At 37.2% G+C, this 26,270-nt stretch overlaps 1 protein-coding gene across 2 annotated transcripts in view; it reads right to left on the reverse strand.

The window, feature by feature from the left end:
• The window catches only part of FOCAD (focadhesin), a 91,562-nt gene that overhangs the window by 28,496 nt on the left and 36,796 nt on the right, over positions 1-26,270 (reverse strand). For both annotated transcript variants that reach the window (XM_056513723.1, XM_056513722.1), the window contains 11 exons: positions 23,092-23,196; positions 22,532-22,633; positions 21,322-21,452; positions 19,616-19,742; positions 14,408-14,542; positions 13,981-14,031; positions 12,163-12,246; positions 10,589-10,718; positions 7,999-8,187; positions 7,643-7,764; positions 149-241 (listed from right to left, as the gene is read on the reverse strand). In XM_056513723.1, coding sequence (XP_056369698.1) covers positions 149-241; positions 7,643-7,764; positions 7,999-8,187; positions 10,589-10,718; positions 12,163-12,246; positions 13,981-14,031; positions 14,408-14,542; positions 19,616-19,742; positions 21,322-21,452; positions 22,532-22,633; positions 23,092-23,196 — 1,269 coding nt within the window. The remainder of the gene's footprint in view (positions 1-148; positions 242-7,642; positions 7,765-7,998; positions 8,188-10,588; positions 10,719-12,162; positions 12,247-13,980; positions 14,032-14,407; positions 14,543-19,615; positions 19,743-21,321; positions 21,453-22,531; positions 22,634-23,091; positions 23,197-26,270) is intronic.

Below are 26,270 nucleotides of genomic sequence, written 5' to 3' on the forward strand. Positions count from 1 at the left end.
AGTTTTATTTATTTTTTATAAATGCTATAATTAAGCACCTCAAGCTTTACTTTTTTAAAACTTGTATGAGCTTTCTTGCGGGTAAAATTAAAATCCATACCACTTGAATAAGCTTTAATGTCCACAATATTATACACCTCAAAATTACCTGCAGGACTGCACTGTAGGTTCGACTCATAAATCCTAACCAGGTCTGTGGCAGCAGTATGGAGTGGTGCCATTCAGAAGGCTGAATATTAACCTGTGCAACACACAAGAAAGGTTAGAAACAGTTACATTAAGTCAAACATATGCAGAATCTATCTCCTCCAGTCTATGATTTACAGACAACCATTCACTCATTTCCACAGGCCATTACACATGGCTGTAGGAAACTAAAATGATCATGTGCTTTATTCTTCTTTCCAATTTTACCCACACCAAGTTACTTGCAACTTCATTACCCAGGCCAGTCAAAAGTGGTTGCTTCAGGTAGTGCAACAAATAATTGATCCCAGAGAGACAGTGGAATCGTATAAGGCAATAAACACAACACTTAGCAGCACTAGCAAATGATTCTTCATAGTTTGTGAAGATCTCAGATGTTTCTAAAAGCAGAATTGTTAACCAAGATAAATAACTGACCTTCCCTTGTATCATTATTTTCCTGAGTCTTCCTTCTTATTCACCTCTATTTTATGCCCCAAATGATCTACAAAAAGTAGTCAGTATTCTTTCTTCACTTGGATTTTATAACAAAAAACAAAGGACTGTCCTAAAGTTCCAAAAGCCCACTGCTTTCAGTGAACCTGAAAGACTTGTGAGTAAGTACTAATAATCCTATACAAATAAAAGCATTCTAAAAGTCAATGAAAAAAAAATAACACACTCCATCTTGCAGACAATAAAGATATGACCTGTAGTAAAAAATGGAAATCTCATCTTAATACTGACTCATGAACACTAGTCCTTCCTTATAGTTAAAATTATATTCACAGCTCCTTCGCATCTCTGCTCATCAATTCCTCCAAAAGTTTATGAGCAGTCAAGGTTCCAGTTAGAATTGGTTTCCTTGGGTTCCTGAGGAATCTGCAGCAAGTCTAGTCTCTGCCTCTACTCTGAAACTATTTTAAACTTGTGCATTGGACTATTTAGAATTCTGCTGGTCAACAGACAGCTAAACATGAGCCAGTGCATGCCCAGGTGGCCAAGAAGGCCAATGGCATCCTGGCCTGGATTAGCAATAGTGTGGCCAGCACAAATAGGGCAGTGATCATCTCTGTGTCCTTGGCACTGGGGAGACCACATCTAGAATCCTGTCTTAATTTCTGGGCCCCTTACTTTAGGTAGAACACTGAGGTGCTGGACTGTGTCCAGAGAAGGACAGCAGAGCTGGTGAAGCATCTGGAGCACAAATCCTGTGAAGACTGGCTGAGGGAGCTGGGGCTGTGTAGCGTGGAGAAAAGGAGAGTCATCGGGACCTTATTGCTGTCTACAACCACCTGAAAGGAGGGGGTAGCCAGGTGGGGATTGGCCTTTTCTCCCAGTTAGGGACAGGACAAGAGTACATAGTTCAAACTGTGCCGGGGAAGGCTCAGGCTGGACATCAGGAGAAATTTCTTAATGTAAAAAGCTGTTAAGCACTGGAACTGTCCAAGGAGGTGGTGTATTCACCATCCCTGAAGGTGTTCAAGAAATGTCTGAACGTGGCACTTAGTGCTATGGTCTAGTTGAGAAGGTGGTGACTGGTCAAAGATTTGCCCCAATGAGGTCTTCTCCAACCTAAATGATTCTGTGATTCAGGTTTAACTGGTCTTGTAGTGATTTTTTAAGTTTACCATGCAATCCACACTTGTGGAAGATAACAAAAGCAGGCCTGTGAAATACTGCAGGTATTCATGCAGGAATTAATTACAAAGCTTTAGGCATCTTGTGATGTTTCAAGCAACTAGACAACATGGTCTATAAGGAACACCTAAAATTTGTGGATGTATTTGACGACAATAGAACTGCTGAAGTGCTTTTCATTGATTAACTCTCTTCGTGGCAGTAAACTTTTGTATGTATGTGGAATATGAAGAAGAAAGAGGAAACTGAACATCTTTATATAACAAAGAACACTCAAAATTCATCTATAACCGAAAATGACTGGACATAGTGCTGAAGATTTTCATATAAGCAGTACTGCAACCTGCTACTTCAGTATAGGAAACCAGTAGCCTTTACTTGTCTATCACTGGATACCAAGGGTAACAACAACTACACTAAGTGTGGTAGCAACCACAGGCAAAGGTGATAAGTGAACTTCTGATTGTTTTTAAGTGCACAATTTATCTGTAAGTACATACTGTCTGGGTGGGGAAGTGCAGGGAATGAGAGGGTCAAGGGAACTGAGAACTGAGGACGAGTGCTTGTGGAACACTGCCTCACCAATGCAGGGTTTTTCTTAGGAACATTACTTGGCCAGACGAAGCAGACAAGCAGTTTTCAAGGAAGACCTGCAACCTGATATCTGAGGCAGTAAGAAATGGCATGAGCTTGAAGCTAGTAACCTGAGCCTGTCAACTGATGCTTAAGAAGGACATATCTGCCTGAGAAGACACAAAATCATAGAACATGTTGGTCAAAATGCAAGATAGGTAATGTGGGCAAACCACAGGAGATACTACTCCTGTATGTATTTGGGACAACACCTTTACGTCAGTGAAAGGTTTAGGCATGTATTTAAATGCCCTGCTCACATATGCGACATATAAAGTGCCACCTCAGTCATTTCATAAATAAGGCTAGCCTAACGTATCTGTATCAAGAAACAGCCTCTCTTTTAATTTTAAATTTTGCTTTGAGGCTCTTTTTAATATACTTACATGCATATACTTCCAAATCCACCCCCTAATATTTCTTTGTGAGAAAAAACATCCTTCTTTTCCTCAGTAGGAGGACAAGAAAAAAAAATCCGTCAGAAACTTAATTTCTGCCTATTGTTTTATCAATGGATGAAATACGCTCAGTAAATTCAGCAGCAGAAACCAGCACACACTAGTTCATATTCAGAACTTCATCCATCTAGGCACACAAGAATATACTACAATGAATTGTGCTCCAGAAAATCCAATTATCATCTTAAGTTACTTCACATACAAGGTTTGAATAAAATCTTGAGTATCTTGATTACATCAACACCAAACCAGGAAAGAAAAGCACAGAGGGAGCTTTTCACTTTACTTTTCAAAGATGCATGTCATCACAGCACACCTAATTGAACTCACTTTAAAAAATATGCAGGGAACAGTTCTTCCATGAGTAGACAGAGTGCCTAACATGATTATTACTTGTAGGGAAGTATTTAATACTGCATAACTCACCTCTGCAACTCAACTTTGCAATTGTGCCTGCAAATATGACTCATAAATAGGAAAAACCACCTTGTGCTATTTCCAACACATTGAAAGCACTTGGATATTGAGAAATATGCAAAGGCAAGACCATTCTGCATTTAAAAAAAGCCCTACAAATTGCACCAGTTCAAGAGTGCCAAAGCCACCATCTACCACACTGGTCTGCCACTAGCAGTCTGCCTCTGTGCTTCCTGCATGCAGGATGAACTGTTCTCTCTTCACCCACACTAAAGAACAAAAATATGGATAGCTAGCAGAAAGCCTAGTAACTCTAACCCAAAACACACATGAATAGAACCATCAAAATATCTGGTACATGATGTGAACATACATGACTATTCATCCTCAACTGTTTTCACAACAGATTAAGGGAATCTGATAAGAAATTATTCCTATGAATTTCTGTGAAGCATTAATTGCAAAACCTGAAACAGTCAGAAGCAGTATTTGGAGACTTGAACAGTGTGCTCCAGGCAGCCATAGGAAAAAAGAAAACTCACGGTCTATATTCTGACCACTGTGACTACAGTAACTTACATGACCCCTCAGAGAGAGGCTGACAATCTCTGTTTAATAATCAATCAGCACATCCCTAGTTACAGGGGGATGATGATCTTCCTTTTTCAACGCCCCAGTGACCACTAAAGAGCAATACAGCCAGCATTTGAAACATACCACAGTTTACTGAACCTATTTTCTTCTTTGTGTGAAATACCCATTCAAGGAACATCAGAAAAACCCTCCTGCATCTTAATCTGATCCTGCTGACAGATATCACAGATGCATCCAATTCCTCAGCTAGAATAGCACCTAGGTGATAGAATAAGTATGTCTTATTAAAGTTGAATAGTAAATTATCTTTTTGCTGCTGTTACTGTACAATTTGAATGGCAGCTAAACCCAGGTATTTTTTATTTATATGTTTTAAAGACTTTTCAACATACAAGAAAAAAATCCTTCCTCTACATAGAAATGTCATATAACTCTTTTTTTTGGCAGCAGCATACCAGGCATCACAGTTTCACACATAAAGAATCTCATAAAAATGAAACAGGTATTTTCATGCTCCTCACCTTGCTCAAGTTGCCAAAATCTATGTGCAATAATGCCAACTGTGCATACAGACAGACACACAACGTGTAGGTTCATATTTTATAGCTATAAACATAGATCTAACCACTGAAGACATAAAAATGTTATTATCCCAGTATGGTGGTGATTGTTTAGTCCTAACTATGAAAATGTCAACTGCTAGAGATTTTTCAAGGTAAAATAAATAGATACCTGCTATCTCCAACTAATCGCATTTTCTTGATGCTTACATCAACCTCAGACTTTATTCAGAGCTTTACACAGACCTCAGTGCTTCAAAGGCAGCTCTAAGACTTCTTTTTAACAGAACATTCCTTACTTAAAATGTCACTATAAGGATTAACCCCTACAACTTCTTCTGTCTCCCAAAATAATGAGTCAAAGCAGTAGCAAAAAAGCGACATTCTAATCTAAACTCCTAAAACATATGCTTAATGTGATGTGTTGAACTGTGAAGTGATGACTTTGCAAGAACACATTAATTCCTAAAGGACTGCAAGAATAAGATGGGCCTAGGTCCTACCAACCCAATTTTCTTCCACCAATTTGGCAGTTTTATAGCTTAGCCTTGCACCTCCCTGTCTCTACTGTGAAACTCTATTCCCCAGAAGAATACTGAGGATGAAACAAACATTAAAGCATGAAATTTAGTTTGATGAGTCCAGGGACTTGCTTCTCACCTAGCCAAAGGCCCAAACAACTCTTTGCTGACCACCCTGTCTCTATGTACAAAGGGAAAAATGCAAGAATAAACTTTGACTCTTAAGGCTGTGTAAACTGAAAACAGAAATATTGATTTTTTAGATCAAAGTTTTTTTAGATGGAGATTTTCGCTAAAAGGGTGCATTTAGCTTTGACTGAAGATAGTCAATTGTGTTTAGGTTTAAAATAGAAACGTATTTGGATTTATTTTTAGTTTTACATCTTGAATCAATCAACTTGGTAAAATACTGAGAGACTTGGTAAAATATTTGTCTTCAGTCATTCACTAACTTGATACAGCTCACCACATTCACCAGAATTAAACTGCTATATTTTGTCCAGCACCCCATTTTAAGGTTGTATTTCTATGAAGGTAGCTTGTTCACACAAGAAAAGTCAATATTTGATATGCTGCTGGATTTTATAATTACTGTTAGTACACACAAGTATTTTTTACCAGAATTTAATTTGATGCTTTAGGGCAACAGGCAAGTGTTTAAAACAAAGCTCAGAACTGATCTTCATTCCACTATAATTTTACTGATATAAAACTTTCATATGTGTCTTCTATGATAATATAATTAAACATGGTTTTTTTTCAGAACCTCTGTCACAGAACTCAAGTCTCTCTGAATGAAGTAATTACATACAGTGCAGAGCTTTTCCTTCTGGGTACTATGGAAGCGCATGTTTCATTCCTAACTCATTAATCTGAATTTGTTCCTCTGACAGACGAAATATCCCTGTGGACTTTCCCTAGTGCCCTCCACTGGAGCTTCCAAATAGTTAAAAAACATTTATTAATTTACAGTCCTGTGATAACGAGGGTTATTATCTTCAGTTTCTGCTTTCATTCTTTATTAGCAAAGATATCAAGATGGCTAAAGTTGCATACAGGGTCAGATATCTGTTCAAGGGTGAGTTTTCTAGTTTCTTCTAGGACTTCATAATCCCATTGACACTGACTTCATGATAAACAGCCACGGATGGATTTCAATACTCCAGTCCACCTGATGCAGACTGGCTTTTGTCCTTGTACACCTGGCCTAACTTCCAGTGGGATCCATGTGGTGTGCCTGTGGCCATAAGACATGTGGCCATATGATATGTATTTTTTGTGCCTTTTTAGTCCTGAAAGACCAAAATTATTAAGATGTTATATTGAAAGCAGAAGTTATATCTGTATGCTAGCACAAAAGCATTTGAGAGATGGTACAGAGCTGTACTAGCCAGAAGCAGCCAACTACACCATGGCACGTATTTACATCATTTGACTGGAACTTCAGGAAAACTAGGCTGCAGACAGGCTTGTTAGAGAGGGAACTGGTTTGCTTCTCCCAGAAAGACTGAGGGAGTTAACCAGCAAACAGTGTGAATATGCTGAAGCAGGACCTGAGAGCAAAGCTGGGAGGAAGCCATGTGGGTGCACCACAGGATCAGAACGTAGTCACTATACATTATCCGTGGCACACACTTGTATTCTAGTGTCAGACTTTCAGTTTGCACGCAGAAAACTTTCCAAAATCTGCACACACAACCTTCCTACTCAAACCTTGTGCCATACTTATTTCATAACTGAGTGCTTGATATCAGTGATTTTAGTAGCATCATGGAACTTCACAGCAGATATGCCTCACATCTGAGTAACAGTCACAAAACAAAATCAGGACCCCGATCATCCCCTCAGATGCATGTAAGCAGCTCCTACAGAAATGCAAAATGACTGTATTAATATAAATATTTTAGGAACTTTGAAAAAGTTTAGCACACTTCCACTTGTGTTAAAAGTTGGTCCCTTTGGCATAAAGTTGGGAAAGGAACTCCCATTTCCCTGGATCCAGTTGAACTATTTTTATTTTTTTTTTACTGTTGTCCAAAATTTTCAAAGATGAACTTAGGTATTCATTACAAACACTTTATTTTCCATAAAAATTTCCATTTTTTCATGTCATTTTTCTAAAACCACACCAAGGTAACTGCATGGTTTTGGTGGCACAAGCCTATTAGGTCAGGAAGCTGGAACATTTAAGAGAGAGAAAAAAATGTCAATTCTTAGCAAGGTGTAGATATTGTTTCCCCATAGAACCGCCTCATTGTTCAGGCCTGCTATTCACCTACAACTAGTCACACATGGCAAGTATCAGGCATATATGAATAGCAGTTCGCAAGACAGAAAAAGGCAAAAGTCACCTGTTCTGATTTTCAGAAGAGGCATTTCAGCAGTGAGCACTTAAAAGAAAAAGTATTTACATGTTAAATTCAAGTTAGTGAGAGTGGGTGACCATGGTGGCAAGCTAATGATCAAACTTGATCATTCTATGATTCTAGCTGTCCCTCACAACTTCAGTTAATTTTGATTACGTGCCATCACTAGCTGATACCAACACCCAATGAGCATAAACAAGAGATAGTAAAGCAGGGAAGGAAGTATAATAGCTCTGAAAAGTGAAGAAAAGCCAGCAGCAACTTACCTCATGAATGAGGGCAACCAACATTTGCTGGAAACTGCGGCCCCTGCTGGCCAGAAATCGATTAATAGGCTTACCATCCTTGCCCATGTGGACTGGGAGGTCGAAACACAGCAACATGCCAGCTGGAAGAGGGAGGGAAGGGGAACACAAAGTTCAATGCCAACACTCACTCAGAGTCAAGGGAGAACCCAAAGCAAAGTAAGGTTAACTTAATAAAGCCAACAATTCAAAAGAATATTCAAGCATACTTTAAGGGGCATAAAACATCATTTCTTAAGTTGATTCACCTTCAGATTCTTAGAAATCTTTGGGTCAAAACATACATACTTGTCTACTTCAAGAAAGTGGCAGCTTACCTGCAAGGCCTGGCGTCATGCCTGGTTGCTTGTTCCTCTCATACATTTTCAGCAAAAAGTTTGGAACACCTGCCACTGTCTTCCCCTGGTCTGAGCGTGTGGTCCCTCCTCTTAAGGCAGAATGATACACAGCACGGGGCATGTTGGTCATCTCCTGTTTCACAAGTGATGTTGCAAACTCTTCAAATGCTTGAAGTGCAATGCAATGAAGTGAGAGGAAAGGGAATGTGAGAAGTTGATCAATGAGACACAAAACTAACCCTGGAAAGCCCAGAATAACACCAGGACTTCTTTTCCACTTCATAGAGCAGCTGTCTAAATCTGATGTTGTAACATGGGAAGGAAGAACATCTATATCTGAGGATTTTTTTTTCCTTGAGCATTGTGCCTATGAAGTTGGAAACAGCATTGCTGAAAATCATGGGAACTTGCTAGAAACAAGAAATCTGAGGAAGTTCCAGTATAAAGCCACTCTATTCAAAACTGACATAGGTATATCTAAAGTTGGAAAGAAATACAGCCTTAACTATTCCATGAGCTGTTGATTACCTTCTTTGATTGCTATAACAATAACAGTAACAACTGCACATGGTTGACAGGACACATAGAGGAGTCTAAATCCCATTTTTCTAGCATGTCAGGAAGGACACCTGCATCTTGGGATTTTTTTTCTTTGGCCTGTAATGCCAATATCCTTCTAACAAAACCCACAGAATGCAGTCAGCAATTTTCTCTGCATGATACAGACAGAAACGCTAAGCCTTAGTCTTCAACCCTTGACTTTTCAATTTTATTGGAGTTTGTTGACATGAATACTCTATCCACCTACCTGCTCTAGACTTTTTATAAAAACTTTTTTTTAGGATGGCTAGAACAATATGGAAGAAATTTGCTGAAAGAGGTAGCTATTTCTCTGTTGGAAAACATTCACATTGATGGAGACCCCTTATTACTGCTGTCATATGACTACATTTGCTGGTTATGCCAAAAGACATAAATATAAGCCATTCAGATGCAATTCTTCAGGCAGAGGACAATCCAAGGCTCTAGACTGACAAATATAACTCAAACTACAAAGTCTGGATAAATTTAGCAAAACAACTAGATGTGCAACAAATACAGTATTTCAATGACTGAAATTAATCTGAAGATAAAACAAAGGTAACTAGCATCACATTAACAATATTTTTATTATTATTATTGTTGTTGCTGCTATCATCATTATCATAATCTCCTTTGCAGTAAGGATACTACCACTATTACTAACAACAACAATATCAGGCTTATAGATTTTTTATTAATTATTTCTAGTTCTCTGACTACCAGGTTTGAAAAAAGCCTCAGGCACACAGAATGAAAAACTATCGAAATTAAAAACTAAGCCTGTAATACCCCTTCTGATATCCTGGGAATCTAATACATAAAAACAATAGAAAACTGATGTGACAAACCAGTTTTAAAGGAGTTTGAGACAAAATACTACCTAAAGCTCCACTTTCCAATGCTCCATGTAAGTGGTTACATGTTATTAATCTCAGTAACATGTACCACTAGAATTCCAGCAAATGAGATGACACAGATTCAACTCCCATAGAATAGGGACTCTGTGGCTGTTGGCCTGTCTTGAACATTGCCTCATTAATCCAGATTTACACTCTCCTGGTGAAGCAATTCACTCTCAACAACCACTCCAGCTAGTCACTAAAGCTTTTGCTCAAGTGCTCTGGACTCTGTTAACTAACAATGTTAGAAGACACCTCTGAGGGAGAAACTGCTCAGTGAATGTTTGGATTCAACTCTTTTGATACCAGTCTGTAGTTGCTGCATCTCTGAATTCAGTCTGTTCACTTTAAATTTCATTTTGATTTCCCGTCTTCCTAGAAAGTTGGCTATCTCAGCATTCAGTACACAGATTGAGGCTTCTGTCAAGATACATCACTCTCTTTCATTGATAGGTTATGTCATTCTCCTCGACAAAGCTTCCAGGATTTAACAGTTAGGACTCTCTAGGTTAGGCTGCACGCACTCCAGATGCCGTGCATGCAGAGTTTGATGAATGGATTCTTTTACAAACCCTCATTGGGAGAAAATACTACAAAACACCACCTACTATCTCATGGCAATGTTTACAGCCTGCAATCACACATGAAGATCCCACGTATTCTACAAAAAATGAATTAACAGTGTCTATATCCTGGCACAATATCTCAAATCTTGTAACTGTAAGATAATGAGCAATTCTGAAAGTAATCAAGTGCCTTTAGAAACACCTGTTCAGTCCTCCCTACTGAAGTCACTGTGATGAAACAATGAGTACTTGAAGTAAATAATAAAGAACTGGCTTTCCCTTTAGGATGGGTAAATAATTTTTAATTATAAACATTTTCTTCCCACCATCTGGACCTCTGCCACAGCATCTTCCTAGAAATGGGTTGTGGCCTTTATTTTTTACTTCACATTTTCTCCCATCATTTGTTAATGAAAAATAGGAGGGCTGCACTTTAACATGACACTCCATTCTAAAAGACCCACATCACTGATATATGATTCCATATTTGCAAAGTGACCCTAAACAGTGGATATATCATACCTCCTAAAACAGCAGCTGGTGTTAGACACAACAGCTTGATATATGAAGAACCTGGAACAAATAGATTTGATTCCTGATCCTCTTCATCTTCATTCATGTCTATCTCTTCCAATGAGTCAACTGGTCGTGCCTGGAAGATTTAAAAAAAAATTAAATGTCAGCACAAAAATCCCAAGTCCACATTACTAGTCATTTTCCAAGTGCCAAAAATACCAACTAAATATGAAAAGTTCCCCATTTCCTTATTTTCACTCCATTTCATAAATTTGAAGTTTAATGAATTAAAGCTTTTCTTCTACTTGACTGAAAGGCAACACTGGTTGGTAAAAATCACAGTGCAAATACATATCTGTAATAATAAAATTAATCTTGATGCTTACAATTGAACTAATATTCATAAAACTTTCACCCTGAATCTTCTTCAGTTCAACAATGTTTTATATTGGCACTTTTATATAAATAAAACATTTTTGCTAGATTCTACTTTTACACATTAGTTTTTGGAATATGAAAAACTACAACATATTTACATTGCTTTCAATTAAAACATAGTCACTCACTTTCAGTAAATTACTGCACCAGTAATACGACTATAAAGTAACTGCATTAGTAATACAAAACTAGGTACTACTGTGAAAGACCTAGTCTTTCCCTTATTCTATCCTGTGGTCTTCTATGTAAAACACATTTTTCATTTGCAAGGTTTATGTTAAACTCTTCTCACAGATTTATATAAAGTATGTTTTTTTTAATTTTAAAGTTGCATATTCCAGCCTTTTCGTAACAGCCAATTACAACACATGAATGGAGCCTATCATATAATAAAGTAGTAAATAAAACTTTTACTATAAAGCCATAGGATTCACTATTCCATGAAGTACCAGTAGACTACTGAGTACTACCTAGTCTCTCATATAATATAAAAAAATTACATAGATGACCTTATGTTCATCTCCTTGTACCTTTCATTCTGTCAGGTTACTGAGTTATCTAATCAGGAGTTTCAGAGTTTAACAGCCTTTTGCTGAAAGCCTTTTAGTAAGTATCTCAACTCATTCCTGACTGCCTTTATTGACAAAAAATTAAAATGTTATGCTCTAGAAGTTCACAACAAAAACACAGGGAAACTTTTCAGCCTAATTCCAAAAATTGCACCTGCTTTTCAAACTGATGTGCCTGCCTTGAGGAAAAAAATGTGTGACTGCAATGGAAGAAACAGCAATCACAAGAGCTGCTTAGTAACAAAACCCAAATGCAAGCACTAAAAGAAGAGCATAAAAAGCAAATCTGCTTCCAAAAAAAAGCTACTAATTTAATAACAAAAATAAGAAAAACTACCTTCTGACTGCTTAGCCTTACGTTTCATTTGTGCCTTTCCCTTTTCATAAGACTTGGCTTTGCCAATCACACATGACATCATCTCATGTCACCAGCAGGAGCTTGTATTCCTTCAGGAGGCTTTCCTGAATTTCTGGCAGAGAAGGCATAAGGACTGGTTTCTCTTTCAAGAGGATATAACCTATGTCAGATGGAAGTGTCAGATGTGCTTACTATCAAACATATAACATGGCTACCTGTCCAGGAAGATGAAGAATTGTGTGTTCTTCAGAATCAAATGATGAGAGTGATTTATAGGCTGAAATGGCTACAAGGGCATCCTAGAAAATTAACAGGAAGAAAAAAAAAGATCACAAACACAGCATATAGTATTGCTACCTACTGGAAACTCCACATTCAAAGAGCTTATCAAGTAACGAGTAAATGCTGAAAAAGAGTTCAACAATATTTTCCTGAGGCTTACTCTCAACTCTCAATTGCTTACTTTTTATATACACAATGAAAAGTAGCAAGACAAATTATCTAGGCTTGATAGCAAGCATTCTGAGCATTCTACTTCCGGTAGAAATATCCAAGATATGAGAATAATGTTGATATCATATTGATGTTTTAGCTGCTACTATAAAGTGCTTACTCTAAATCAAAGACTTTTCAGCTTCCTGTGCCAGTACACTGTTGCACAAAATGCTCAGAGGGAGCATGGCCAAGACAGATGACCTGACCAAAGGGATATACCATATCACAGAACTTTATGCCTAGTACATAAACTCATGGAAGCTGGCCAGAGGGTACCCGTTACTGCTCAGGGATGGACTGAGCATCCCTCAGTGGATGGTGAGCAATTGTATTGTGCAACACTTGTTTGTAATTGAGTTTTTATTCCTCTCTGTCTTTTTGTTATACCTCCTTTCTTTATCATTACTATTGTTATTGTTATTTTTGTTGTTTTTATCATTACACAGTTACTTTATTTCACCTATTAACCCGTTCTTGTCTCTATCCATGGGGTCTTTTTCCAGTTCTCCTCCCCATTCCACCACAAGAAAGGGGAGTAAAAAGTGGCTGCATGGTACTTAGCTGTCTAATCTGTTAATCTGGGATTAACCATGGGGCTAAACAGTTCACTGAAATAGGCTGATGGAAGTCCTAGTCTTAAACTAAAATACACTACTTCCACCAGCCCCCTGGTGATGATAGTGCAACATTCCCACTGCATTACAAAACTCCACAAATGAACTGAATTAGGTGTCATAGCAGCATCTTTGTCAAGAATGCTTCACCATGTTAAGGCTGAAATTTTCCAGAGGAAGTCAAACTACTTTCACAGAATCACAAAATACAGTGAGTTGGAAGGCACCCATGAAAGATCATTGGGTCCAATTTCTGGCCCTGCACATCCCCAAGAGTCACACCGTGTGCCTGAGAGCATGGTCCAAATGCTTCCTGAGCTCTGTCAGGCTGCTGCCGTGACCACTTCCCTGGGGAGCTGTTCCAGAGCCCAACCACCCTCTGGGGGAAGAATCTTTTTTTCTAATATCTAACCTAAACCTCCCCTGACACCACTTCAGACCATTCTCTCAAGTCCTGTCACTGGTCACCACAGAGCAGAGAACAGTGCCTGGTTACTCCTCTTCCCCTTGTGAGGAAGTTGAAGACTACAATGAGGTCTGTTCTTAGACTCCTCTTCTCCAGGCTGAACAGAACAAGCAATTGCAGCCACTCCTCATACACCTTCCCGTCAAGGCCCTTTGCCATCTTTGTGGCTTTTCTTGCTCTCTAATAGTTCAATATCTTTCTTATACTGAGGTGCCCAAAACTGCCTCCAGGAGTTTTGAGTGCAGAGTTTGCTTGTAATTCTCCTTGGAAATGGCAGAAGTTAGAACCTTCAGTTACCACCTTTTACATATAGTACTTTGCTTCAGAAACAGTGTTAAGCAACAGGAACAAAACCTTATTAGGAAATAAGATTAATGACAATGTCTTGACAGAAAAGTACAAAATTTAATATCCTGTTGCTGACATAAGAAATTAAGGTTTTCAATTATATCACTTACTTCGTTCTGAGTATTGTTCCAAAGGAAGCTGATAACTTGAGCTTTGAATTTCTACAAAAGCAAAGGAAATATGCATTTATGTTTTATTTGACCAAATAAGCAGTTGAAATAGAGGCACTTACCTGAAACAACTTACTGTCACATCAACATACATTGAGCTATGAAAGTGAAAGGTGTGCAGCACTGAATTTCAGACATATTCACATGTCCTCACATTCCATGAGAGGGAAACCATGGATAAACCTCACAAAGGAATTTCCCATCTATTTCCCAGGCCTCACTAATGCAAGTGAAAACAGTGGAACTGCATGAAACGTGCATCTGACTAATCTGAACCACGCAGTGTATGCAATTTTATCAGAATCAAGCAGGCTTATGTGAAAATTATATACAAAGATATACTAAAAGAAAGGCCCTAAGTACATACCTCAAATTCATTTGTATTCACTGTTAATGAGGGAACCAGGGAAAACAATTCATTCAGTGCTTTTAAAATGAGTGGTCTTGTATCACAACTCAGCTTTGGTGACAGAGCATTCCATGTAGAACGGATGCAAACAACCTGCAAGTAAAGTGGGATGCATCATTATTAACAGCCATCCTAATTTCACTCAACATTTCTTTCCAGTGCTTGCTCTTCCTTCTTGTGAACAGGGATTAATATATGGTTCATAAAAAAACGCAAGCACTTTAAAAATTCACTTGCAGATCAACTGACACAACACAGTAATAGTGCACCATACTTCTCCAGGGAAAGCAACTACCAGTAGGAATAAAGAACACACTGTTAGCAATACACAAGAGGTGTACATGTATCTTCATACCACAGTGCTCTACTTAACTTGGTCAAATTAGCTAAAAACCAAGCTGTCTCTGAGAATTCGATAGGATGGAAGCAGAGGAAGCCACCAAGGAATCTATTTTTACTGGAAGCCCTCCAAAACAAAGTGCCTTTAATCTTTAAAAACAACCAAAGCCAAAAAAATTGGCAGAACAAATGCAAAACACAGAAGTTCAGGAATACAGAAACTGCTGGAAACTGTCAAACTACAATGAATACTAAACACTAAAATCTGATACTGTACACATTTACGCTATAACTAGAGCACAACAAGATACATAACTGGTCTTCCAGGATACTTAATTTCCTTCCTGGAAACAACACACACCACCCAGCTTCTTTTCACCTTCAAAGATCTGTATGACAGCTCAACAAGAAGTCAGTACAACACTGAAAAAGTCTGTAGGATGCCCAGTAAGGGGTATAGTTCTAGCTGAAGAATTATCAGAAGCCATAAAAAATAGTATTCAAGTTTCTCAGGAATGTTGACTAGACAGCAATATTGGTACTAAAACTTCCTCCTTTTTCCTTTTGAGATGTTTGCAGTTGCCCAGCCTTTCTCTTTCTAACAAGCCTTGTATTTTCCTGAAAACTTAAGAAATTTTCATGGAATATTTCATCAAACCTTAATGTTGCTACCTGTGGAGAACTTAATATTTCAGAATTTCGCCACCATACCTGCAATAATTTATCTATAATTTATCTGTTGTTACTACTTGTCTTTCAGTTTTTAGGCTTCCCTGCAACAAAAAGAGTACAAAACAGGAAAAAATACAACCAAATAAATAAACAAAAAACCCCAACAAACAAAACCAAAAACCAGAAGAAACTATAACTCTGTTCACCCTATCCCACCCACCTAACAGAACCACAACACAAAGAAAAACCCCGAACCGTGTATGGTTAGAACCAAAGTCTAGACAAAAATTTTAAAATAGCAGAGGCAAAGCAAAGTACAATTTTCAGTATTCTAAAGTGAAAAACTTCAAATCAAGACTTAAACGTCTGAACAAATGCCATGAAAATGTCTTGCAAGCATATGAAATTACAACAAAGCAAAAAACAGGGGCATTAAGAAATTCAAATTGATTTACGTAATGAAATCAAATAAATGTATGTTTATGAAGATATTCCACAAAGGCATTGAGAAAGCTAGTTTCAGTATTATTCTGCACTGACAAAACCAGAATGTTTTGTATCTCTGAATGCAGGTAACTGCCAAATTAAGCAGTCACTTCAGCAACTGCAAAACACATTTCAGGGTGCAGCTTAAAAAACCAAAGATATATTTCAAGTTGAATGAATTTCAGGAATAGCAAACCCATGAGTGTGTTTCTATGGTAACAACCACTGATGGCTAGAAAGACCTCATCTGGTAACATTCCAAGGGAAAATGATACCTCACTTTCCATTCTTTCAAAACAGACTGCAAAAATAAGAAAAAAAAAGGTCTTCCACTGTTCAGAAAGACAGACATTTCTATTAGCACTGGAAGTTCCTCCTCAACTATCTAGATATGTTGAATTTTTAATGAGTTAGTTGTCCGGAAAACACAACATGTATTAATATGTAGAGAAAAGTTGTCCTTCATGGGATTTGATGCTATAATTTAGGAAGACTAACAAACCATTAGCTAGCCAAGCATGTTTAATTTCATTCTTCGCTAGGGTAACAGACACATTCTCCAGCTTCAGCTAAGAGGAGAAAAAAGGCCCTCAAAAATAGCCAGCATTCTAACAGAAGTTTCAGATGCCGCTTAAGACTGTACAATTCCTTCTCAGATTGTATTTTCTAGACTTGCAACTTAACAGCTGTCCTACAGAAAACTCCTACGAAATGACGAACTGTAAACTGATGGAACAGGGGGATGGGAACAGTGGGAAACTGGTACTTTACAAACCATAAAAACCCACAGTAAATAAAGAAATGCTAAAAAAGCAGTCATAACCTTGACATGGTGTCTTCCTGGAGGAAAGGGCAAATGTGATAAATATGTGATGAAATTTATATGCTAGTCATGAATCCCCAAGGAAAAGCCCTGTGATTCCACAGACACTGTTCAGCTCTACAAAGCTGTCCTCTGAAAATGCAAAACACTCTAGAAAACTAGCAAGATAAGAGAACTTTTCAATACTGGTATGCCAATTACTGTCTGAAAAAAAAAGGATAGGTGCTATTTAGAAAATGTGTGTTTACAGATCTAGGAATGCTAGAGTCATACTTCAGTAAAAGTTCTTAAGTCTGTTTTTATTTTTTGTTGTGTAGATTTTTTTCATTCTGGTTTGTTCAAAGTAACATGCCATTGTCATCTGGAGACATTAACAATCACACAGTGCTTTTGGTACAAATCATTTTAGTTTACAGTTATGTTTTATTGTATTTTCAATTTTTTCTTTTTTAAATAGCAAGCTTGCCACTGCACTAACTGCTAGTTGAGTAAAAACTAAAAGCTAAATTTTACAGATGCTGAGGAGAGACAAAGGACTTTTGCTTCAGGTGACCTACTGCCCTAAATGGGTGAGAAATCTTAGGAGAAAAACAGAGAACAACAACACTTCAATGGAAAGAGGATTTAAACATATGCTTGGAAATTTTATTCTTGAATGTTTCTCAGCTTGCATACTGTACTTGATACATTAAATCAATTAGATGCCAGGACAGCCTCAAATTAAGTACATTAGTTTCTGCTGCAATCACTGGGGAAAAAACAAATTACATGCTGAGAAACAGGAAATATGATGTGGGAAGAACTGTGTGATTTTTGATGTGCAAGATTCATTATCCATTAAACACCTTTTGTTACACCTACCAAAAAAAAAAAAAGAGGGGGGCAGAAGCAGCAAGCCCTTCTTTCAAGTCCTGCAAAAGCTAAGTTTATACTCTTAACATTATTCATGTAGGATGCACTTTGAATAAAGCCACTACCTTTATACAAAACAATCACTGCAGTTTGGATTAATAATCACAATGGATTAACTATTCTTACACCAAAAAAAAAGGACTCAATGTTACAGCACATTTTGTTATCACATTATTATAACAAAGGAACCTTTCTGAAACTTTTAGTACTCAACCCTGACAAAGCCACATGGTGTGTAGGGTTCCATGATCAACTGAGTCAACACTGTAAGTATGAAAACATAATTTATTATTCTGGTTCAGAAGCTGATTGAAAGTTAAGTGCTCCCTAAAATCCTACTTCTAAGCAGTTGCATGTGGAAAATCTTGGAGACACCCCTTTCCCTTAAGTCAGTGGCAGAGAGACAAAACACCAAAACAAAACCAATCTCTATGATAATGTCCTTTCTGCACTGCAAACTACAACCTAAATAATAAATAAAAGACAGACTAAATTACTTAACCCAAATGGTTACCCAGCTTCCCAAATCACACCAGAATTCCCTGTTAAAGTTTCAGAATATCTAGGTGGTAGATTTGGTCTCCCAGAACATTACACTGTAGTTGGGGAAATAAGGCAAATTGGACAGGAAAAATTCGTCCACAAAATCTTTCTTTCTTCCTCCCTCCCTCCCTCTGTAGTCTTAGCCTTCCAGTCCTCAACAATGGTACAGTATACATCTGTTCTCAAATGAGGCTATTATAGTAGGATGTGAAATTTATCATACATCTAACTCCTACTTCTTTGCAAGACAAAATGTAAATATAATCCAGCCTGGTAAAACACTGATTCAATACCAAGGCCAGCATTCAAAGAATCTTAAACCTTAAGACAAGCCAATCTTCACACCAAAGGCAAACATAAAATTACCCTAAATAAATTGTTTCTTAGCAGCCATTGTTGGAAGATTTTTAATTACATTGAATATAAATATCTATGGATGAGTCACTATATTGTTCTTGAACTGCTAAGTGATTTCAAATAATGTGGCAATGGCTGGTCTTACTGCAGTTAACACTGCAGTGGAAGTGTATTAGTGGATAAACATAAAATTGCTGCTTGGCAGAGAATGGGTAATCAAATATTACTGCAGGATATAATTAGTTCACTACTCCAGTGGCCTGTATAGAACAGTTTGTCAATAGCAGATCCACAGCATGTCTGTGCCTGCATCATAACACTAGGATATCACTGTCTGGGATCTGGCAACAAAGAACCTTGTCTTCTAATTTAGAGATATCATAGGATCACTATTTGGGTTCAAAGGGACCTCAGGATATTTCCAGCCCAGCCTCCTGCTCAAAGCAGGGTTACAGTGAGAACAGATCCAGCTACTCAGGGTTGTATCCAAAAGGAATGTGAAAATCTATAGGGAAGGACACAGCAAAATCCCTCCGGGCAGCTTATCCCAAAGCTGCTTGTCCTCTTCATCAGTAAGCAATGAACACATCAAGGTAAAAGAGAAGCCTCCCAGCTGCTAGTGATTTCATTCCCTATCTGGTACACTCTATGAATTAGACACAGCAGGGCAGGCCAGTAAGAAGATACAAAGATTACATTATTTAAGTGCATTTCAGCCAATCAGAATAATCTATCAAACAGTCTTCCTTTTCAAATCTCAAGGAAAGATGCATGTAAGGATGTCATTGCAATAAACCGCAAAGCTGATTCGAAATTTTAGCCCATGCATTGAAGAACTGATCTGCTGTGGTAGAAGGTCACAGTAAAATTTCCCAGGAACTTAAATTATGTTGGAAGAGACTAATTAAATTTGTTAGAAGAAAAATAACTTCTGCAGGAACTCAGTGTACTCTTAAAAAAAAAGCCAACTGGGAAAAAAGGTCATGAACCACAAGCAAAACTCGAAACACAAGGAAAAGCCAATTTAGTCTTACCTCAGCCTCACAAAGTGCCCGTAGACCCTGCAATACTATGGCAGCAGGTGAAGCTTGATCAGGTTTTGTGCATTCATTTAATACCTGGGAAATTGCAGCCAACATGTCTGCTCCATGCTGGTATGGTCTAAAGGAAAAAAAAAAAAAAAGGAAAATAGAAGGCAATATTCACACATGCACACAAGTTATAACTTACACACAAAAGTCTATTAGGTGCTGGTTTTATTTAAGTGGCAACTAAAGCTGCCTAGAACTAGAAGTTCATACACACACACACCAAAAAAATCCCCAAAATATACAAGGAGGATATGATAGAGCACTCTAAAAGCTGAGTGACAAGGGGAATTCAATAAGTAGGCATCAAATTTCAAATAAAAGATCATGGAGTGGTTAAGTTATAGAAGTTTTGTCTAAGCATGTTGCATTCATTAAAAGATTATATTATTCAAGAAAGGACTGAGAATAAAAGTCCAAATGCACTTTTAAAAATGCACTATTTTATGATTCTTTGTGGCAGTCTCCTGCAGTCCCTGCTGTGTATTGATGGGACCAAATGTTTTCTGTCCCTCTTACATCAGAGAGATATATTTTCCTTTTTTTATTCCCTGCTGCAATGCCAGTTGTCTTTCCCTCAGTGACTGCATGGGCTGCTTTTGTCTTTCAACTATCCATTCAGTTTCATTGGGTTGTGGTGGGCAAGATGTTCAACAGTTACTCATACTATCTTTGTAAAAGTTTCTGGTAAATGGTACCTGTAGGTGATTTATATGCATGGTAATTGTGACTTATCTATTTGCTCACAGATTCTTCCAAATAATTTCTAAACACGTGAAGAATGTGCACACACCTGAACTCCAGCTATACCACTTTTCTGGCAAAAAGAATATTATAGGTCCATTGAGATTTCCCTCTTGCTTTTCACATTTGAAAAATTTCTTAAAAAATACTGTCTGGCAAATTGGAAGTAGGTCAAAGAGGTAAATGAAAAGGTATTTCCTCTAGAAACTTGCTTTTAGATGATACTTAAAATATATATGAATCTTCTCAGCTGTTATTAGCTGACCTTCAAAAATGGAAGTGAAAGCTGGAACCCAATGTAGGTGACAGACAGAAAAGATGATATAATGGGCATAAAACCAGGAAGCAAATACTGATGCATTTAAACATACTCTTTACAGGAACTGTAAGATATTATCAAGTACTGATATTCATGGACTGTTAGAGCTAGAAAGGTTCAATGTACTATCCAGTTAGAATTGCACAATAGTGTTCTGTGTATTATATCTGAATAAAGACCAAAAATGTACATGTGACAAAATATGATTTTCAGAAAAAAATTGTATCTTTCTTTGAATAGATCAAAAGAGAGATCATTAGTTCTTTCTTCTACTGTTTCATCTCTCCCTTTTTCTAGTCTGGAAGTGCTATGCCTGAAGTTTCTATCCTGGACCAGTAGAGGATGCATCTTTTGTTTCAGGATGAAGATAATTTAATTTTAACAGCATTTATATGTGTGTTCTATCTGTCATAATAGAAAACCCTAAGCTTAGTAGCTGCTCACATTAGCAATGGCTGAGTCAGTGTCTCAACTTGAAAAATATTACTCACAATTAAAGTAATGGATTAAGCAAAGATAATGATGCAGCTTTTCGGAAAACAACTCTTTTCCCTCATAAAGACACAAGATGGATAATGCTTGCACTTACCTCAGCCTACATACATCTCTTATACAAGCAGCTTTAGCAATCAGCTTTTCCCATTGAGCATCTTTGTCAACAGACACAGACGGCATATCAGACATCGCTAAGAACTTCTGTAGTTCTGGGTAAATTCGATCCTAGAAAAGATTTCATTTTAAAATTATCATCATGCCTTTAAAAGTGCGACTGGATTTTCAATTAGTAGCACTTCTACAGGACTTCTACATATAACTTTGATTTTGATTATTGCATACCATACTTTTATTTTCCCCAATATTCAGCTCTAATGCTACATTGAGATTGAACTGGCTTTTGCAAACGAGGTCTCTAGGCATCTTAAAAAAAATCAGAAGCAAACTATTGTACATAACTTGCGCTGATTTTGCCTGGGATAGAGTTAATTCTTCACAATGGCTGGTATAGGGCTGTGTTTTGGATTTGTGCTGAACACAGAGTTGATAACACAGAAATGTTTCTGCTACTGCTGAGCAGGGCTTACACACAGCCAAGGCCTATTCTGCTTTTCATACTCCATGCAGGTGAGGAAGCTGGGGATGCTAGGTGACCCAAATTGACCAGAGGGATACTCCAGACCACATGATATCATGCTCAGGATATAAAGTAGAAGGAAGATGGAGGAAGGGGGAGACATTTGCGCAGATGACATTTGTCTTCCCAAGCCACCATTATATGTGATCTCTCTCCTGCAGATAGCTGAACACCTGTCTGCCCCTATTTGCAAAGCAGTGAATTAGTTCCTTGTTTTGTTTTGCTTGTGTGTGCAGCTTTTGCTTTCCCTATTAAAGTCACAAATTTTTGTCTTTTCACCCTTCTGATTTTTCTCCCCAGTCTTACTGGTGGGTGGGGGTGTGAGTGAGTGGCTGTGTGGTGCTTGGTTGCTGGCTGGATATAAACCATAAAGTAAGGTCTTGTTCTTACTGCACATAATGAAAAGCAGAAAGCCATCCTTCAAATGAATTTTTTTTCTAATGACAGTTTGAGATGTCATGAAATGAAAAGAAAGTTTATGAGAGACATACTATTAAAATATTCCACTAGAAGATCAGTATAGGCACCATTAACACCATTTTCTTCATAGTGCTGAAAATGACGTACTAGTAGAAGCAATGCTCCACGATTATTTTCTTCCTTGCTTAGCAGAATGAAGATTTTCTACTGCATATTTATTATACTGACACTACAAGAAGTTTCTAACCTGTCTTTCCCATAATGATGTCATCAGCCGTGAGGCAATTGCTCTGAGCTTAGGTGTGCTCCCGAGCATGTGTATGGCACGTAGAATCTGAGCAACACAAACCTGAAAGAAATTTTTAACCACGTGTTTTTGTTATTTTATAAGTCCAAGGACAAAGAGTAATCTACAAATCATTATTTTTCAACCAAATATGACCAGGAAAAGCCATCCATCTGCAATATCAGAAACAAACTGAAAGTAATTTCCCAAAAAACTTTAGCAAATAACAAGTCTAAGAGCACCCTCTCATGACACATATAATGATCATATAGTATAGACAGTAAACGTAATGTACATTTCACTTTAAAACAAGTATTATATCCCATCCAAAATATTACAAAATAAGGCAGAAGCTTAAAAATCAGTTAAGCAAGCTATACATTGCTCATTCTAAGTAGTTTTTATAAATGTATAATATATTTATATATTATATTATATTGTATTGTATTATATTATATTATATTAATAATATACCTTTTATTGATACAGTTTTCATTTTACTAAAAATTTTTCATTCTGACCTTGTGTACACCAAGTGTAGGCAATGTATACAATATCTCCCTGTAAAGAGCAGGCTCCAAAGGTCTTCCCAATTTAAATATCAGAACTGGGATCAGATTTGGGACCTAAAATAGAACAAATGCAGGAAATAAATTGGAATTTGACAAATTTGCCAACATGACATCTTAGAAAAGACAATGAACTTGTCCTAATATATTAGCAAATCATATATTTTATGTACCTTTTTCTGCCTGTATATATGACACACCTGTCACATAGTACAATATAATTTATTGCATTCTTTACTATATCATACAAAACTTCCAGAGAGCTGGGGACTTATATATCTCCATTCCCTTTTGGATATTTTCAGTACCTTCACACCAGCAGGTGCTACAGTTTTTTCTTTTGCATCTTCCTATTTAAATCTAATCTTAAATTAAATCTACTCATGATGTCTATTTTTTTTTGACTACTGAAAACACAAACACACCGACACAAATACATATGCTATTTATATATGAGATTTACACAGATATATGTATGTATGTATGTATGTGTGCGTGTTTATATATATGAGTGGCTTATATAGATATTGGTTAAAAAAATTGGAAAATTCTGCTACAACATTTGTTTCAACATGCATTTTACATGAGAAGATGATAACATTTTTCATTGTAAATAGATCTGTCTCAGTCCACAGGAAGAATAATAATTAATAATTCAAGTGCTCTGGGATTTTGCATACTTGGCTCTGTTCTGGTTCCAAATCAGAGACCAAAAAAATACGGTTTATTCTATAAGTCATCACTGTCTTTGCAGTAATGTGAATTGGTCTTTCCACAAACTTAAACTAAGTTCTAGAATCTGCATTTACCACCTAATGAATTAACTATAATGCATTACTTTTTTCCATTTTCCAAATAGTATTTGATATTCTGAAATAGAACAAATCCCTTTATAAACCAACAATATTCCAGATTTTTGTGGAATTCACTAATCTTCCTCTTTCTCTGTTTCTCAAGGTTGTTGTCTACCTTTCATAGAGTCAGTCATCACCCTATGATCTCCCTAGAAAGAGGACTAACTTTATGTAAATATTTCAAAGCACAATCAATAAATGAGGCTAAGAATTTAGGGCAGTATTCATTTGAACAGATTTTCACAGCCAAACTGAAAGCATCTTTCCACTAGCAGCCTCCCTCCCCTTTTTTTCAAACTTCTGGATTTAAGAAAAGTTGGGCAGTTTTACAGCTTCTGTGTGTCCTGATTCTGGCTAGGCTAGAACTTAGCTTCTTCACAGTACCTTGGCAGCAATGATTTGACAACAAAACAGTGTTGAAAACACTGATGTTCCCTGCTGTCATGATATTCCTTAAAACAGAAAAGGGCACAGGGGAAGTAATTTATACCACTTTGCTAGCACATGGCAGAATTGATTAATGTAAATTCTACTCCCAGTTAAAATTCAGCAATAAGATTAAATGTTCATGTCTGTATTAACACTAAACCATAGAAAAGTGAAACCTGCACTCAAAACATGAGGTTTCATTTGCTGCCTGACCTTTTCTTCCCACTCCCTAACTGTAATGATTTGTTTAAGCTAGTCTGTGCAGTTGTATTTCCCCACTTTACTCATGCTAAAGAGACAAGAACACTGCCCAAGAGAAAATTATGTACATTAGTATACAGGAAGAAAACTAAAATTAACTTCCTGATTAAAGAGAAGCCAAAAGAAGACTTGACTGCCAAAGGCTCAACATCCCTCAAGCTAGAACCTGTTTTGGTTAAATCAAGACTTTGGTTAAGTCAAAATGGTAAGGTTGCACAGAAACTAAATAATACAGGCAGAAAAAAAGTCCCCTTTAATACAGGAGACCTGACAGAGGAAAGCAGTTTTATTTCTGGGCACCTTTTGTATCTTGAGTGTCAAGAATAAAAATATATCACCTGTTTTACTGTTACCTAAATCTTTGAATGATACAAGTTTAAACTGCAGGGTGATGAGTAAGCAGTGGGCACTGGATATCTTTGGGGCAGGCTGCTAACACAGCAACCTGCAACACCATGTTAAATTTCAAAATCCTCAAGGAGGGCACACATGCTCCTCCACTGATCCATAAGTTTTTTACAAAGCTGTTAACATGTGAATAGGGAAGAAATGTATTCTAATAAAATTATCCAAAAAAGTTTCATATGCAGCAGAATAACTGGGAGGCTCTCAGCTCAGAGGATTTTGTGAATTCTTTAAATCATATCCATCCCTGATACATGCTGTGCTGGGCAAATAGGCTACATAAGACCGCAGTAGAAATTGCAGATATGTCATTACAGTGATCAACACCCTTACCTGAGTTGCTTACTTCCAGCCTCTTCCCATAGTAACCCTTCCTCTTGCCAGAGGCAGGTTCTTTGGTAACTCAGCTTCATCTTAAGCTAATTCTCTAGTCAAAAGACCACTTCCTTCATTTTTCTTAGTTGCAGCTATACACCAGCAGCGAGCCCAAATGATATTAAAAATAAGTTATATTCATAATCCTTAGTTATAATAGCATTCAAACCCTCTAAAGTCAGTCAGCTTAAGCCCAGACTTCATCAGCTGTAATGGGAAGCTTATTTCAAGTCCTGTGCCTACATTATCTTGTTATGAAGTTTATTCTACAGTAAACATCAAAGCTCTACAATGACTTTTACACTAACATTTACTAAACAGATACTAAGTTTGATTTACAAAATTCTCAGGAAATATTTATGCATGTGCCACTATACAGACAGTTAGAAACTTTTTTAAAAGTATTATCTTTTACAGTCTGTTCGTTTTGAATATTTCTGTATAGTTCAATAGTAAGATTAGGAAAAACACCAAAATGTTCTGGTACAGCAAACCTGCTCCTCTCTTCATCACACTCATACAATGATGGGATTAATTTCAATATTAAATTTCTGCTACATCTTCATCAAGGGTGCAACAGCTCCACAAAGCTGATATGACAATTCACTAGCTCCCAGCATGCAGGAATCAGCTTCAGAATGGGAGGCATGGTGCCTGTTATCACTGCCTTCTACATTCCACATGGTACTGGAGGATGCATAAGTTAGGTCAAGACTGTCATTGGGAATCTGAAGAAGGATTTTGACATCGTGTCGTTTGGTTTCAAAACTAATTTGCATCACAAAAACGATGCTGTGATTTCTCAAC

Source organism: Oenanthe melanoleuca, chromosome Z (genome assembly GCF_029582105.1).
Source record: "Oenanthe melanoleuca isolate GR-GAL-2019-014 chromosome Z, OMel1.0, whole genome shotgun sequence".
NCBI lineage: Eukaryota > Metazoa > Chordata > Aves > Passeriformes > Muscicapidae > Oenanthe > Oenanthe melanoleuca.